A 17,656-nucleotide genomic window follows, 5' to 3' on the forward strand; every position below is an offset into this window, starting at 1 on the left:
ATGTGTGGTCTGTGACGTGTGTCCGTCGGTGACATCTGCCATGTGTGGTCTGTGACGTGTGACATCTGCCATGTGTGGTCTGTGACGTGTTTCTGTCGTTGTCTCTCCAGTGTGAAGAGTGGGCAGATCAGGAACATGGAGTCTGCGCGTGTCTCTATGGTCGGACAGGTGAAAAAGTAAGTTCCTGTGAGGTCAGCATGTAATAATAATAATATGATGATGATGATGATGATGAACACTGCCCGAATGACTGCCCTGACAGTAATATCAGCCTAAATGAGCTGGACTGTGAACATATGACTATCGGAAGTTAAAGATTTCTTTATGTGTGAAATATATATATATAGTGAAACAGTTCCATAGTTGAGAAGCAAAGGCTCATGAGCCTGGCCATTATGCACAGGCCTCCCATATCCACCTTCATCCAATCTGAAGAGGAGGAGGGCTTCCACACTGTTGGATCTGAATGCAGTCTTGTTGATGTGTCTGTCTTGTTGATGTGTTGTCTGTTGTTGATGTGTCTGTTGTTGATGTGTCTGTCTTGTTGATGTGTTGTCTGTCTTGTTGATGTGTTGTCTGTCTTGTTGATGTGTTGTCTGTTGTTGATGTGTTGTCTGTTGTTGATGTGTCTGTCTTGTTGATGTGTTGTCTGTTGTTGATGTGTTGTCTGTTGTTGATGTGTTGTCTGTCTTGTTGATGTGTTGTCTGTTGTTGATGTGTCTGTCTTGTTGATGTGTCTGTCTTGTTGATGTGTTGTCTGTCTTGTTGATGTGTTGTCTGTTGTTGATGTGTCTGTCTTGTTGATGTGTTGTCTTGTTGATGTGTCTGTCTTGTTGATGTGTTGTCTGTTGTTGATGTGTTGTCGTCTGTTGTTGATGTGTTGTCTGTCTTGTTGATGTGTTGTCTGTTGTTGATGTGTCTGTCTTGTTGATGTGTCTGTCTTGTTGATGTGTTGTCTGTTGTTGATGTGTTGTCTGTTGTTGATGTGTTGTCTGTCTTGTTGATGTGTTGTCTGTCTTGTTGATGTGTCTGTCTTGTTGATGTGTTGTCTGTTGTTGATGTGTTGTCGTCTGTTGTTGATGTGTTGTCTGTCTTGTTGATGTGTTGTCTGTTGTTGATGTGTTGTCTGTCTTGTTGATGTGTCTGTCTTGTTGATGTGTTGTCTGTTGTTGATGTGTTGTCGTCTGTTGTTGATGTGTTGTCTGTCTTGTTGATGTGTTGTCTGTTGTTGATGTGTTGTCTGTCTTGTTGATGTGTTGTCTGTTGTTGATGTGTCTGTCTTGTTGATGTGTTGTCTGTTGTTGATGTGTCTGTCTTGTTGATGTGTCTGTCTTGTTGATGTGTCTGTCTTGTTGATGTGTTGTCTGTTGTTGATGTGTCTGTCTTGTTGATGTGTTGTCTGTTGTTGATGTGTTGTCTGTCTTGTTGATGTGTTGTCTGTCTTGTTGATGTGTTGTCTGTCTTGTTGATGTGTCTGTCTTGTTGATGTGTCTGTCTTGTTGATGTGTCTGTCTTGTTGATGTGTTTGTCTTGTTGATGTGTTGTCTGTTGTTGATGTGTTGTCTGTTGTTGATGTGTTGTCTGTCTTGTTGATGTGTTGTCTGTTGTTGATGTGTCTGTCTTGTTGATGTGTTTGTCTTGTTGATGTGTTGTCTGTTGTTGATGTGTTGTCTGTCTTGTTGATGTGTTGTCTGTTGTTGATGTGTTGTCTGTCTTGTTGATGTGTTCTCTGTTGTTGATGTGTTGTCTGTCTTGTTGATGTGTTGTCTGTTGTTGATGTGTTGTCTGTCTTGTTGATGTGTTGTCTGTTATTGATGTGTTGTCTGTCTTGTCGATGTGTTGTCTGTCTTGTTGATGTGTTGTCTGTCTTGTCGATGTGTTGTCTGTCTTGTGGATGTGTTGTCTGTCTTGTGGATGTGTTGTCTGTCTTGTCGATGTGTTGTCTGTCTTATTAATGGTGTGGCTGTGTTGTGTTGTCTGTGTTGTTGATGTGATGTTGATGTGTTGTGTTGCTGTGTTGTCTGGATGTGTTGTCTGTGGGTCATTCCACACCAAACGTGACAATTTAAGGAAAATTCCCGACTCGACCGTCTCAGATTTGGCTGAAAACAACCTTGGCTGAAACAACCTTGATTTTTTTTCAGCCAAATCTGAGACGGTCGAGTGGGAGCCATTGTCCCGTTTGGCGTGGAATGACCCCTGTCTGTCTTATTAATGGTGTGGCTGTGTTGTGTTGTCTGTGATGTTGATGTGTTGTGTTGCTGTGTTGTGTTGTTGATGTGTTGTCTGCGTTGTCCCTGCAGGTGTGAGGAGCCCTTGAGTAGTCCAGGCATCTCCAAGAGCATCACTGAGGGAATCATCGAGGAAGAGGAGGAGGAGGAGGAGGAGGAAGAGGGAGAGACCAACCACAAGAGGAAGAAGGAGGACGACCAAGAGGTGATGAGGAGTTCTGGAGAGATTTGCTCTGATGAAACGTTCTCTTCTTTGCCTCAGTTTCGACGCTGAGGTTTCTGTGACACTGTCGTAGAATAGCATTAGCATTAGCATTGGCTCTGAATCCTGTTGGGATGTGACTGCTGTTTGTGTTTCATGAAGCAGTTAGCATCTTATGGGGGATATTTAAAAAAAATCATACTATTACTTCTTTCACAATGGATTACCTTGGCCTGACATTGTTTTTATTTTGTTGTGTGTGTGTGTGTGTGTGTGTGTGTGTGTGTGTGTGTGTGTGTGTGTGTGTGTGTGTGTGTGTGTGTGTGTGTGTGCATCTGTGCAAGTGTCTGCGTGTGCATCTGTGCAAGTGTCTGTGTCTGTGTCTGCGTGTGCATCTGTGCAAGTGTGTGTGTCCGTGTCTTCGTGTGCCTGTGCCCGTGTGTGTATGTGTCTTCGTGTGTGTGTGTGTGTGTCTGCGTGTGCATCTGTGCAAGTGTCTGTGTCTATCTTCGTGTGCCTGTGCGTGTGTGTGTGTGTGTGTGTGTGTCTGCGTGTGCCTGTGTTTGTGTGTGTGTGGGTCATCAGGTGAAGAAGGAGAGTCTGTACACCTGGCGTGTCGAGCTCTCAAAGACGGAGCAATATTGGGAGGGCTGGTTTCGCGGCCTCTCCTCTCTCTTCCTTAGCTGCTCCGTGCCAAAACTCCTACTGCTGGCTGGTGAGACACACACACACACACACACACACACACACACACACACACACACACACAGCACAGAGAGACACACACTACATCCATATACTCAATATCTTCCCACCCCCCATTCCTAGGGTTAGTGTTAATATATGTAGATATAGTGTCTCTCTCTCTCTCTCATTAGACTTTCAATAGTCTTTCATTCAATATTATTCAAAGAAATGTGCATATAGCCCTTGACTAGCATGTTGATAGATGAATGACTTGATTAATGTCTGTTTGTTTCATCTCTGGTTGCTGATGCAGGTGTGGACCGGCTGGATAAAGATCTCACAATCGGACAGATGCAAGGTAAGTTTATATATTAGCAACCGTGGTGTGTGTGTGTGTGTGTGTGTGTGTGTGTGTGTGTGTGTGTGTGTGTGTGTGTGTGTGTGTGTGTGTGTGTGTGTGTGTGTGTGTGTGTGTGTGTGTGTGTGTGTGTGTGTGTGTGTGTGTGTGTGTGTGTGTGTGTGTGTGTGTGTGTGTGTGTGTGTGTGTCCTCTTCACTGAACTCTCTGCTGCTCTGCAGGGAAGTTCCAGATGCAGGTTCTCCCCCAGTGTGGACATGCGGTACACGAGGACGCCCCAGACAAGGTCCGTGTGTTCTTTAGGATTCTCCAGCTCTCTTATATTTAGGCCGTTTCCTACAGTAGCAACTGGTCCCATGATAATAGTGTTCAGATGGAAAGAGTACCGTAGGACCACAAAAATGGCGTCTGCATGACCTCTCTGGCATTGCACAGGAGGCAGAATATAAACGGGTCAAAATGTTGCCATATGAAGAAAAGTACACAGACACAAATCCTCAAGCACAAGTCTGACGTGGGTCAAGTCTGTTTCTTGTCACTATCAGCTGGCTTGTCTCCTGGGCCTGGGCTGATTTGTACAGCACTGTGAGCGCTGTTCAACGTCTGGTCTGGCAGGAGTCAACTCACTTTGGCCCTGATGTGGCCCAGATCTAGTAGAACGTTCTTCTGTGGTTCCTGCTCACGGTTCCACGGTTCTGCCCCTCTCCTCACAGGTAGCTGATGCTCTAGCCACCTTCATGGTGCGGCACAAGTTCACGTCGTTTAAGGAGGGCTTCCCATGGTGAGTGGCGTGACTGACACACGTGTTACAACTCCTAGAGGAGACTGGCATTCATCTGAGCTTAAGAAATACCTGCAATCAGATGTGTTTTCTTAAAAATATATATTAGTTATTGAGTTTAGTTATTTCTTGATCTCTGCACAGTATCTTAATCTGTGTGTGTGTGTGTGTGTGTGTGTGTGTGTGTGTGTGTGTGTGTGTGTGTGTGTGTGTGTGTGTGTGTGTGTGTGTGTGTTTTAGATGACCCCAATGTGGTGTCTGGTCCCTTGCTGCTCTGGAGCTGCCTGACGCACTGAGGCCCTCAGATGTCATTCTCCGTTTTGGCCAGCAGGGAGCGCCAGAGCTGCTCCGCATGGTTGGACGTCTCCGCTGCAAAACCCTCTCAGCTCTTCATCCTTAAATTAAAGTTTTTAAGAGTTTTTATTCAGAGGAGGTTCTTTAAATTATCGCCGCCATTATTGTCAAGCGTTTTTGTTTTTGTTTATTTTTTTCAGACAGAATTGAACCAGAGCTAAATCACTACGCCTCTTGTGTTGAAATCGCAGGGATTGTTTTGTTTTGTTTTTTTATTCTGCTACTTTGTTTCTCCCTGGGTCTTAGTCCCTGTGTGTCCTGCGATGCCTTGCCTGCGTCGTCTTCAGTTTGGGGTGATTGCAGAATGTTGTGCTTCATGTGTTGCCCATGAATGGTTTTGATGAAAACAATAAATATGAAATATAATAGGAACGTTAGTCTTTTTCCTCCACGTTGCACTCATGTAGAATCTGATTTAGCTTTCCTCAGGTGACATAACCATTTGACCCCTTTCTCCTTATGGGGTGCAGTTTTCAGTCAGTTTAACCTTCAAGCCGAACCTCTGACCTTTTCTCCTCAGGTGGAGAGACTGTAGGTAGAGATAACGTATTTCCGGTGGGATCCGTATCGAAACCGGAAGTGGGTACTTTACTCCGTTTGACTGGCTAATACCAGGACCTTTACTTTTTCGTTGAGAAATTGTGTCGATCGCCTGCCTTTTAAACAATCGGTTTTTGTATTTTTTTTTTTATTTCTGCGAAGTTATACGGCTCAATACTCAACTGACTTGTTAACCGAACTTTTACGAAGTCATACGACTAAACACACAAGTGATTGGCTGTTCAGGTCAGATGACAAGTTTTAACCAACCAGAGACCGAAGTAAAGTTCCAACTTCCGGTTTCAATACGGATCCCAGCGGAAATACGTTATGTCTACCTACAGAGACCTTTTAAAGTGGGGTGGGGTGATCATTTGAAGCCTGTCTTTCTGAAGGGTCACAGGTGGCCATGACTGAGTAGCTGTTGGTGACAGGGCGAAGTGGCCTGCTGCTGATTCTACTGGTCAAGAGCTCATCGCAAGTGTCCTCTTCATCTTCCTCTTCCTCCGAGGCCAGGCTGAGGCTCCGTCTGGAAAGTCTTTTTTTTGCTTAGGAAGGTTCCTATCTCAGTGAAATGACCCAGAAGTATCTGGCAGCCATGATGAGCGCTGGTCCAGTTCTCTAAATGCTCAGGAAAGGGGTTTCATTTCTTATCTCCTTTAGCATAGGGGACACTGGAGCATCCTTTAGCATAGGGGACACTGGACCATCCTTTAGCATAGGATACACTGGACCATCCTTTCCAGAAGGAATTAAGATGGCATCTCCACAATTCCTTGCGGCTGCAACAGCAACCCATTCAACAACGGATCAACATGACCCATGTCAATAACATCCACCTTCACGTAATTAGTAGCCTAGTTAAGTGCAGAGTTTCCAGCTCTATTCTATGTTTAGTTCATACAGAAGTCCTCCGGTCTACGGTCCCTCCATTACCATTTATTAGCCTTCAGTTCCAGGTGGTTTTCTTGTTTGCTAATCCAGCTCATAGTACTCTGTACTCACATTTGGAATAAGAACTGCAGTAAAGACAGGAGACGTTGTCACAACTGAGCACTTTACTTAACCCACCAACCATCTGAAACTCCCCACTGCTCCCTCCATCTCATGAAGAATGAATATTAATAAGTAAACAGTGTATGGCAACTGTTTTACAAAATAAGACACAGTGATGGCTTCAACGAACACACACAAAATGAGGCCAAGTCTTTACCTAGAGTTTACATCACGACATTGCACCAATCCGTTACCACATGCAGTGTGTCATCTCCACAGCCAGGCTTCCCTCAGCTCTCTGACAGACAGCGCTACTTACACCACACGCCAGAACCAACAGCAATACACAATCAAATAGAAGAACAAGGAAAACAAGACTTTCTGCAAAAGGTTGCTTCTCATAAATTCTGTTTAGCAAAAAACTTCAATAAATCGTTTTGTGTCATTAAAATAATTATAATTTGTATATAATTCAGAAAAGTGCAAACAAACTTTAAAAAAAAAAATGCCATCAGTTTCCCTCGAGCTTGGCCATCTCCTGCACGTAGGTTCCTATGCTCTCGCTGTCAAACAGGACAAAGAAGACCGTCTTGATGGAGGAGGACATGGTGGACACAAAGTAGGTGGAGATGGCTTTGAGGATGACCTGCGCCGCCGTCTGCTTGGGAAACCCGTTCCTGGAAGAGACCAACAGAGTAACACGTTCACATTCACACTTAGGACAGCATTCACATTCACACTTAGAACAGCATTCACATTCACACTTAGAACAGCATTCACACTTAGAACAGCATTCACATTCACACTTAGGACAGCAATCACACTTAGGACAGCATTCACAACGGCAGATATTCACATTCGTTTTTAATAGGGAAATGGACCAGGAATATTGGGCAGAATTACGCAAATGAAGCTGGTTAATTATACCAGCGTTCGAGAGATATTAAGGGAGTCTGTTTGCAAAGAAAAGGCCCTTTAATACACAACAAGGGGTCATGCGCTGTTTTTGGTCTGTTTGATTCACTCACACACACACACACCAGCCATTATTGAAACATATACCTCATTCAGACACACACACACACACACACACACACACACACACACACACACACACACACACACACACACACACACACACACACACACACACACACACACACACACCCACCTGCCACTGCCGATGGAGGGGAAGGCGACAGACTTGAGCTTCTTCTCGTCGGCGAGGGCCAGGCAGTTCTTCACGGTTTTGTCCAACAGCTCCTCACAGCGGTCCGTGCCCCAGGAGGGGCTGTAGCAGTGGATGACAAACTTAGCAGGGAGACCAAAACCTGCCGTCATCACCGCTACAACACAGGCAGAGAGAGAGAGAGGGAGGTGTGAGCTGTGAAGCAGCCCTGACTCAGTATGGACCAGGCCCTGATAAGCCCTGACTCTAGTAGGGACCAGGCACTGACTCTAGTATGGACCAGGCACTGGTAGAGATGCAAGATCGACATGGTGAGTGGTGGTGTGTTGCAGTACCTCCGGCCACATCCAGGGGGCCGCTCTTCTTCCGGATCTCAGCACACGCCTCAGACAGCTTCTTACCGCCCTTCTGTTCCAGAGCATTTCCTGAAGAGAGACACACACACCTCTGCCATGGATACGGGCTAACACACACACACACACACACACACACACACACACATACACATACATGCTTGTGCTCACACGGTGTGGCAGGTTCTGTGTCACCATGGCAACAAAGTGGGACAGAAGCACTGCAAAGGTGTGTATGGGAAAGGCTGTAGCTATGGCCGTACACACACACACACACACACACACACACACACACACACACACACGACAACCAATCATCACACTAGGCGCTGTTAGAATGTATCCACATTAAGGGTCATCTTGCTCCTCAGGTTAATGTGACCCCATCTGGGAAGGCAAGGTGAGCCTCTGATGACTGGCTGACTGGGCTCCTCAGGATGGAACAGGTTCTTGATGTCCTCAGGTTGGGAGTGACAGGCAGATTGAGCTGAAATGGTCACAGCAGACCTGCAATACCTAGGTGTGTGTGTGTGTGTGGGGGGGGGGGTTGGGTGAAGCACTGCTGAACAGGAGCTGATTTGCGGACAGGTCCAGTTCTGATTTGTCCTGAATCTGATGGATCTGAACCACATGCGAGCCTCACAGTGAGCTGCTGTTGGCCGCGCTGTGAACATGTGATGGTGAATGAGGGCAGGCATTCTTATGAACACCCTCAGGGGCCTCCCAACACCTTACAGCCAGAACCAGAATCTGCCACAACAGGGTAGATGCCAAACATCTCACTGCTGATTCATCAACAGTGATGGGGCCTTTTGTTCTTTTACTGTTGTATGGTCCAAATGTCCAATAATACAGTATAATAAAAACATAAAATTTGCTACACTTCTAAGATTGTTATCACGTTTTCACGAATAGCCACATTTGAGTGGGACTCTGCAGTGTGAGAGTCTGCTGCAAGATCAGGCTCTGGCAGGGAGGGGGTTCATAAGAGGCGTTCATACGAGGCGTTCATGAAGCGTGTTTTATAGAGACACATGCTGGGGACCGACACCCAGGAGAGATGAGGAGAGATGTTATGAAGGATGGATAAGCAGATGACGCATGCAGGAGAGATGAGGAGAGATGTTATGAAGGATGGGTAAGCAGATGACGCATGCAAGATGGGGGTGTATAACCACTACACTGTGGCAACACACCAGAACATGTTCTTCCCATTCATAAACATCCACTCCAATGCAGAGATACCAGAACATGTTCTTCCCATTCATAAACATCCACTCCAATGCAGAGATACCAGAACATGTTCTTCCCATTCATAAACATCCACTCCAACGCAGAGATACCGAGACTAGTTTACATCATCTAGACTCTAGAACATGGATTACCAGGATTCTAGATTAGAAGGTCTGAGATTGCAGCGGAACATTGTTGAACAGGCACAGGACAGGGCCAGAGATAGCTCAAGGTTTTTCTCCACCAAACACTGAATACTCTTCCTGCAATACAGGCTTTGCTTTTGTTTGTTGTTTGTTTGTTTGTTTGACTCTGAATAGCTGAAGTTTGGAATGTTGGAGCAGCGTTTGGAACAGGAAGCAGATGCATTGTGGGAAAGAGAGGTAAAGAGGCGGGGCATTTACCTACTTCCCCGCCTGTGTAGAGGCTGCCATTGGTGGGGTGGATTACAGCCTCACTGTCGATGGTGGCAATGTCAGCCTGAACAACTTGCAACTACAGACAACAACAAGAACAACAAGAACAACCATGGAACAAACAAACATGGCGTGGGTGAGAGTGGGTGAGAGAACAATATGAACAATACACAAAGGGAGGAAGGGAGGGAGGGGGGGATTCACAGAAATGAGGAGAGGAAGAGGAGGAAAGACCAGTAGAGAGAAAAAATGCAAGAAAGAGGAATAAAAAAAAAGGAAGAGAAAGAAAGAGAACCGGGGGGAGAGAGAATATAGAGAGATAGAAAGAAAGATGGAGAGAGAGAGAGCGAGATTCCTCCTTTCCCCTAGAAAGAGGCCTGAGGTGTGTACAGGACACAGTTCCCTTTCACGAGTGTGAGAGCTTGATAGCATCTGAGAGAATCCTTGAAACACTTGGACCTGAGAAACACACCATCACATGACTCAACCTCCTCCTCCCAGCAGCAAGACCTGTGTGTGTGTGTGTGTGTGTGTGTGTGTGTGTGTGTGTGTGTGTGTGTGTGTGTGTGTGTGTGTGTGTGTGTGTGTGTGCTCCAAACACACACAGTCAAACACATGGCTATGTATGCGTGTGTTTGCAGAAACATGGGGCCCATTTTAACAGTCTTATTCATCCATGGGATTGTGTGATTTTCTGTTTGTTATCAGAAACCTAATTCATCCATGGGATTGTGTGATTGTCTGTGTGTTATCAGAAACCTAATTCATCCATGGGATTGTGTGATTTTCTGTGTTATCAGAAATCTAATTCATCCATGGGATTGTGTGATTTTCTGTGTGTTATCAGAAACCTAATTCATCCATGGGATTGTGTGATTTTCTGAATTCATCCCTGAGAGGGGTGGGAGGTCATGTTCAAGGATTCCCCAGGTTTTCCGAAGTCGTCCCCGTTGCAGCGCTCACCTAGGTCATCTTTAAGATCAATGTCAGCATTGGTGGGATTGATTACCCCCTCCACGTCAAAGCCCGCCAAGTTACTGATCTCACTGTGAATGAGGTTCAGCTGAAACACAACATGCCACAAGCAGGAGGAAGCACAGGTTAAGAAGGGAGAGAAGATCATGCACTCATACACACACACACACACACACACAGGTACGCACACACACACACACACACACCACACACACACACACACACACAGGTACGCACACACACACACACACACACCACACAGGTACGCAAACACACACACACACAGGTACGCACACACACACACACAGGTACGCACACACACACACACACACACACACGTACGCACGCACACACACACACACACACACACGTACGCACACACGCACACACACGTACGCACACACACACACACACGTACGCACACACGCACACACACGTACGCACACACACACACACACATACGCACACACACGTACGCACACACACATGCACACAAACACATGCACACACACAAGCACGCAGACACGCACACAGACACGCAAGGAAAAGGGATTTGCAAATCAAAGTCAGATAAAATCAGATCATCTTCAATCAAATCAGATCCCATGAAATGAACCCAGAATGAATCAAGCCCAATCAAATGAAGCAAGCCCATCACCTGAGGTCGCCTGAGGTGAAACAGAGGTTAGCTCGTATAACAGCATGCTGTACCTCAGTGGGCTTTACAGAGCATGTGGCCACTATCAGAGACCACAGGAGCCTAGTTCAATACATACTATAGGATTTCTAAACAAATAACACCAGAAATCAAACGGGCAAAATGGCGTGGCAGAAGTAGCACTGCCTCACTCTCCGGTTGAACTGGGGAGCAGAAATGAAAAATAAAATCAGCCGAAGGGTTGCTTCAGATTTTCCTTCGCCAGCCAAGATGCATTCACACACCAATCAGCAGCAGCCAGTCGAAGCTATGGTAGCACTGAGTGAGTGTGTTTGTTGTATGCTATCTGTGTGTTTGCTGTATGTAAGCTGTGTGTGTTTGTTGTATGTTATCTGTGTGTGTTTGTTGTATGTTAGCTGTGTGTGTTTGCTGTATGTTAGCTGTGTGTGTTTGTTGTATGTTATCTGTGTGTGTTCGTTGTATGTTAGCTGTGTGTGATTGTTGTATGTTATCTGTTATCTGTGTGTGTTTGTTGAATGTTAGCTGTGTGTTTGTTGTATGTTATCTGTGTGTGTTTGTTTTATGTTAGCTGTGTGTGTTTGTTTTATGTTAGTTGTGTGTGTTTGTTGTATGTTAGTTGTGTGTGTAGATGCTATATGTTAGCTGTGTGTGTATTCACTGTATGGTAGCAGTGTGTTTTTTGTTGTATGTTAGCTGTGTGTGTATTCTCTGTATGTTAGCTGTGTGTGTATTCTCTGTATGTTAGCTGTGTGTGTATTCTCTGTATGTTAGGTGTGTGTGTATGTTGTATGTTGTATGTTAGCTGTGTGTGTATGTTGTATGTTATCTGTGTGTGTATTCTCTGTATGTTATCTGTGTGTGTGCATAGACATCAAACTACAGCAGCACAGTTGGTTAGTCAGGCTGTGTGTTATTACTGTGTGCAGAGTTCAGGGTGTATTTCTGCATTCACACACAGCCATTCCACTGTGGGGCGTTCAGAGTGTGTTGTGTGTGTGACTGGTTCTGGGATGAATGAGCTTGTCACTTGCTTTGTCTGTGCAAGGAGGGGTCCCCTTGCGGTGTGTGTGTGGTGTGTGTACCTTTTGTCCCAGAAAGAGGCTCTTGGTGGAGAGGACGGTGTGTCTGTGTGTGTGTGTGTGTGTGTGTGTGTGTGTGGTGTGTGTGTGTATTAGTGTATGTATGTGTGTCTACCTTCTGTCCCAGAAAGAGGCTCTTGGTGGAGAGGACGGTGTGTGTGTGTGTTGTGTGTGTATGTGTGTGTGTGTGTGTGTGGTGTGTGTGTGTGTGTGTGTGTGTGTGTGTGTGTGTGTGTGTGTGTGTGTGTGGTGTGTATGGTGTGTGTGTGTGTGTGGTGTGTGTGTGTGGTGTGTGTGGTGTGTGTGTGGCGTGTGTGGTGTGTGTGGTGTGTATACCTTCTGTCCCAGAAAGAGGCTCTTGGAGGAGAGGACGGTGTGTGTGTGTGTGTGTGTGTGGTGTGTGTGTGTGTGTGTGTGGTGTGTGTACCTTCTGTCCCAGAAAGAGGCTCTTGGTGGAGAGGACGGTGTATGTGGTGTGTGTGTGTGTGTCTGAGTGTGGTGTGTGTGTGTGTGTGTGTGTGTACCTTCTGTCCCAGAAAGAGGCTCTTGGTGGAGAGGACGTGTGTGTGTGTGTGTGTGTGTGTGTGTGTGTGTGTGTGTGTGTGTGTGTGTGTGTGTGTGTGTACCTTCTGTCCCAGAAACAGGCTCTTGGTGGAGAGGACGGTGAAGCTCCCGGCCTGTGATCCCTCTGTGGTGCTGTCTGCACTGGCTGCCTTACTTACTGCAGTCTGCCTCTGTCACACACACACACACACACACACACACACACACACACACACACACACACACACACACACACGTACGCACGCATATGCATAAACACACACACAGAGTTTAGTAACAACATACATCGCACACACACACACACACACACACGTATGCACGCATATGCATAAACACACACACAGAGTTTAGTAACAACATACATTGCACAAATACACTGTATTTTCCTAAAACTATTAACTGCACTGTATATAAACCGCATTACAGTATTTTATGTAATTTTACAAAACAAACCTGTGTGTTGATGGCACCAGCATATTACCTGCAGTTTAGTCAACATTGCGGGTGTAAAACTAAATGCCATGTAGCTGTGGTGCGAGCGGGACTAACCATTAGAAGTTGTATGAAGTAGGGATGGGCATTTCCAACACACACACATTTGCATTTCAAAATACGACACACCCTCCCTGCACTCATTTGCACACACACACTCACACACAATGATAGGCTACCTTATTCCCACTCACAGTGAAAACCATTGACCTATACCATTGACCATATGAGAAAGGATGGGAGAGCTTTGTCTGCTGACGTACATAAACTATCTGAGCTAATTATGGACAAATGACACAGGGCTAAAGCTGTCCCAGAGTTACTGCATGGGATCCCATATATGGGCGTCAGCCTCCACCTGCTGAACAGGAAGAGGAACAGGAACGGGAACAGGAACTCTACCTTTGATCTTGGCAGCCCCTTCTTCCCAGCCATTCTCTTGGCGGCTGCTGCTTTTTTGGCGGACATCTTGGATTTCTTGGTGGGTGGAGGGATGATGACTGCCTCGAGCTTGCCCTTTAACCCCCGCTTCTTGGCCAGCAGCTCTGGGTGGATGTTGGGCAAGACCCCACCCGCTGCTATGGTAACGCCTTTCAGGAGCTGGGGAGAGAGGAAATGGGAAGAACAGCAATATGAATGTGAGGAAAAATACATTTGTCTGTGAAATTATATTCATTATCAGCATTATATTATGTGTTTCTGTGAAAACATGCTTATTGAAATTATATGAATTAGCATTAGTGTGTGTGTGTGTGTGTGTGTGCATGAAGTGGAGGAGGGTGCTCAAATGTCTAACTGCTGACTGCAGAGATACTTGATATATCTGATTCAACTTGAATGACTCTGCAGTTTCAATTATTTTGCCTATCAGTTCATCACAGCTGATGCTGAACACTAATTAGGGCAGTTTCATCTCTGCCAACTATTAACTATGTACTGTTAATTGATGGACTAAAGTAGCTTGTGCTTACAGCAAGTGTTTCGTCATATCTTAAATAAAATGCCTCATCTGAATGACAGCCTATACTGAATATAAAATCAATTTCTGATTAGTAAATAAGGCAGAAGGCACAGATAGATATTTTTCGAGAAGAGAGACAGGAAGACTGGAAGAGAGAGGGAGAGAGACAGGGAGAGAGGGAAAGAGACAGGGAGAGAGGGAGAGAGACAGGGAGAGAGACAGGGAGAGAGAGACAGGGAGAGAGAGACAGAGACCTGGTTGAGTTCCTCGTCGTTGGCGATGGCCAGCAGAATGTGGCGCGGGGTGACACGGCCCTTTTTGTTGTCCCGTGCGGCATTTCCTGCTAGCTCAAGAATCTCAGCTGACAGAGACAGACAGATGGGTAGACCAACAGACAGACAGACACACATGCAGACAAACAGGCAGACAAACAGTCAGACAGACAAACAGGCAGACAGGCAGACAAACAGACAGACAGACAGACAGACACACAGACAGACAGACAGAGATACGGGGTTAACTCTTGATGCATTATCGATGCAAAGGTGCATTGTTCCGCACTAGTTGGGGTTCCACTGTCAGAGGGCATAAACTAAAACATATAAAGTCTGGCTGAGGACTCGGTATGGATCTCTTCCCCCCTGCCTTAGGCTGAGGACTCGGTATGGATCTCTTCCCCCCTGCCTTAGGCTGAGGACTCGGTATGGATCTCTTCCCCCCTGCCTTAGGCTGAGGACTCGGTATGGATCTCTTCCCCCCTGCCTTAGGCATCCCTGAGGCCTGTCTCTGCCCGTCCCCCTGAGGCTCGGATGAGGTGGAGTTAAACACACACACACACTGATTTTGCCCTGGGATCGTCTCATCTGTGAGGTACTCCACACACACACACACCTGTGAGGTAATCCACACACGCACACACATGCACACACACACACACACACACACACACACACACAGTCACCTGTGAGGTACTCAACGCACACACACACACCTGTGAGGTAATCCACACACGCACGCACACACACACACACACACACACAGTCACCTGTGAGGTACTCCACGCGCACGAGCGCACACACACACACACACACACACACACCTGTGAGGTAATCCACATACGCACACGCGCGCACACACACACACACACACACTCACCTGTGAGGTACTCGAGCACGGCAGCCAGGTAGACAGGTGCGCCCGCTCCTATGCGGTACTTGGGGAGGCTCCGTCTGATGTAGCGTAGCATGCGGCCCACGGGGAAAATCACCCCCGCCTTGGTGGAGCGCGATGTCTTCGTGGTCTTCTTCTTACCCCCCCGACTCGACATGCTGCCCCCACGAGTCTCAAGATCTGCCCCACGGAGAGCAAGAGACCCGTCAGACACCACACATGAGGCACGGACAAAGACACACACACACAAACAGAAAAGAAAATGGCTCTCACACATATGACTAGCTCTTTAACTACTACAGTGATCTGTGTATGATTATGTATGACTGTCTTTAGGTATTAAAAGACTACGACGGTGATCTGTGTATGATTATGTATGACTGTCTTTAGGTATGAAGACTACTACGGTGATCTGTGTATGATTATGTATGACTGTCTTTAGGTATGAAGACTACTACGGTGATCTGTGTATGATTATGTATGACTGTCTGTAGGTATGAAGCTCCTACCTAAACTTCAACATGCTAATGCCCTCATGGATAAACTCTTTCAGGGTAAATTACTCTATTTCCACAGGCTTGCTATGTGATCTCTGGCAGTCTAGAGTCCACAGAACACCCTTCTGTGTCTGATGCAGTCAGTCAGGTTACAGGAAGAAGAGAATGTTTGTTTTGATAGTCATAGAAACAGGTACAACAACGGGGACCTACACAATACTGAAGCGTACCGTGTCTTTCTATATCACACAGATCTACTCGAGTCTACACAATGAACATTATAAACGTTCATGACAGATTGTTTCCTTTCTGATTAAATAAACAGGCTACAACTTGGCTGGGGATAACAGAAGGCATCAGAGCAGGACATAGGGGACAAGACGAGACATGTTTCTATTCAAAGATCATGATTTACTCAGAGATGCTTCTCTGGAGTAGTTTGTATGCTCAAGCTTTTTTTGTCAGACGAATTTGGGGTTAAAGTACACGCCCTTATCACTGCCGTTTCTCTAAGACAGAAAATGTTCAAGACCTGTCATGAGATCCGTTCACAGTTTACGAACGCTACAGCTACCTACGTCTTGCTAATGGGGATTCCCTCATTAGTTTATGTTACTGCAGTCCATTTTAAATGTAATCTAGAAGATGCATTCAAGAGACCTAATGAGTTAAAAGACAGGTAAGTACGATGAATATCTGATATTAATTCCTTTCATTTGCCATGAGAGGAGACTAACAGGCAAGAACGAAAGTGTGTGCACATAGTGTGTGCACATGTTGTTTGTCAACAGAAAAATAGCATTAGCAACAAAGACAGATGTGTCAGTACATTTTAACAACCTAAACTTTGCGCCTTTTTCATATGTAAACGTCTGTCCTTATGATTTACATCTGGTAAGTACTGCGTTGTTTTAAAGACCATTTTAAAAACGAAAACTCCCCATTCAAACTGACAGTTAGCGTACTTAGCCACAGCACTGACAGATATGGCCTAAATGTTTTCAGAAACAACTAAATATCTGCTGAGCATTCAATGACAGGTCTACAGAATCGTAAAGCGCGATCCAGGCTTCTCAGCTTCACACTCAAGACATAAATATATTCAAAGAAATGGCCAACAATTACTTACAGGACAGAGCTGGGCAATATGTATACTGTCTCCGGGCTCGAGTGCTTAGCCAACTGTAAGCCGAGCAGAACAAGCTCCCACAATCCACAGCGCTCCAATTTGTTTGTAGAAAGCAGTCGGGCGACGTTGGGTAGGCTATGGCACTGCGCCGTGCTGTTTGCTCCTTACAAAGTATGTGAACGGATCACCGTCTCCTGTGTCTTTAACTCTGCGCTTCGGCGTGGATGACAGCAGAGGACAGTGACAGCGTGCAAAGCCTCACCACACACAAGAGCACATGACTCATCTGGGGACTGCATTCACATCACATGTAATTCACATTCCTCAGCAGTAAATTTGTCCGTAGGCAACTCTGACTGACTGACTGACGGACTCACCAGATAGCAAATGTCACTCTTGTTGAGTGGTAACCTTAAATGACAAGAGACTAAAGTAATCAGAACAAATGGAGATAATGATTACTTAATTATTTATTTAATGTAGGCTAATTGGTAGCCTTTGTAACATGATGCAGCTCTTGGAATGACTAAGAACCAAATGAATTGGTTGTGTTCTTTCAGACTCATCAAGGTGTTATTTCAGACTTATGAAAGCAAGGTAAAACACAACCCTTTGCATCAGTTCATATTCATTTTAGGCGCCCCTGCTAGGGTACCACATCAGCAGTGATGCACCACCATTGGCTCAAGAGGTGTAATGTCTCTCCTTGATTGGATGTCCTTGCACCATGTCTCCGCGCGCAACAGATATACAAATAAAATCTTCTTTATA

General features: G+C 45.7%; 2 protein-coding genes across 3 annotated transcripts in view; one reads left to right on the plus strand and one right to left on the minus strand.

Moving 5' to 3' along the window:
* The window catches only part of ppme1 (protein phosphatase methylesterase 1), a 9,680-nt gene extending 4,696 nt beyond the window's left edge, over positions 1-4,984 (plus strand). Inside the window, exons 8-14 of the mRNA XM_031572335.2 lie at positions 111-176; positions 2,304-2,436; positions 3,019-3,148; positions 3,434-3,478; positions 3,699-3,763; positions 4,191-4,258; positions 4,499-4,984. Coding sequence (XP_031428195.1) covers positions 111-176; positions 2,304-2,436; positions 3,019-3,148; positions 3,434-3,478; positions 3,699-3,763; positions 4,191-4,258; position 4,499 — 508 coding nt within the window. The 3' untranslated portion in view covers positions 4,500-4,984. The remainder of the gene's footprint in view (positions 1-110; positions 177-2,303; positions 2,437-3,018; positions 3,149-3,433; positions 3,479-3,698; positions 3,764-4,190; positions 4,259-4,498) is intronic.
* A 1,211-nt stretch (positions 4,985-6,195) lies between these two features.
* On the minus strand, positions 6,196-17,157 carry LOC105890535 (core histone macro-H2A.1). Of its 2 annotated transcripts, none has more exons than XM_031572337.2 (9): positions 16,886-17,157; positions 15,245-15,439; positions 14,344-14,450; positions 13,531-13,728; positions 12,699-12,806; positions 10,303-10,402; positions 7,673-7,762; positions 7,320-7,494; positions 6,196-6,825 (listed from the first exon to the last, which is right to left on the minus strand). In XM_031572337.2, exons 2-9 carry the CDS (start codon positions 15,414-15,416, stop codon positions 6,660-6,662), a joined length of 1,116 nt encoding a protein of 371 aa, XP_031428197.1. In that variant the 5' UTR covers positions 15,417-15,439; positions 16,886-17,157; the 3' UTR covers positions 6,196-6,659. The 2 variants fall into 2 exon arrangements, with proteins under 2 accessions (XP_031428197.1, XP_031428198.1); XM_031572338.2 differs by lacking the exon at positions 10,303-10,402 and adding an exon at positions 9,328-9,418 and having other exon boundaries at positions 16,886-17,139.
* Positions 17,158-17,656: the final 499 nt, after the last annotated feature.

This window comes from Clupea harengus, chromosome 8 (assembly GCF_900700415.2).
Source record: "Clupea harengus chromosome 8, Ch_v2.0.2, whole genome shotgun sequence".
NCBI lineage: Eukaryota > Metazoa > Chordata > Actinopteri > Clupeiformes > Clupeidae > Clupea > Clupea harengus.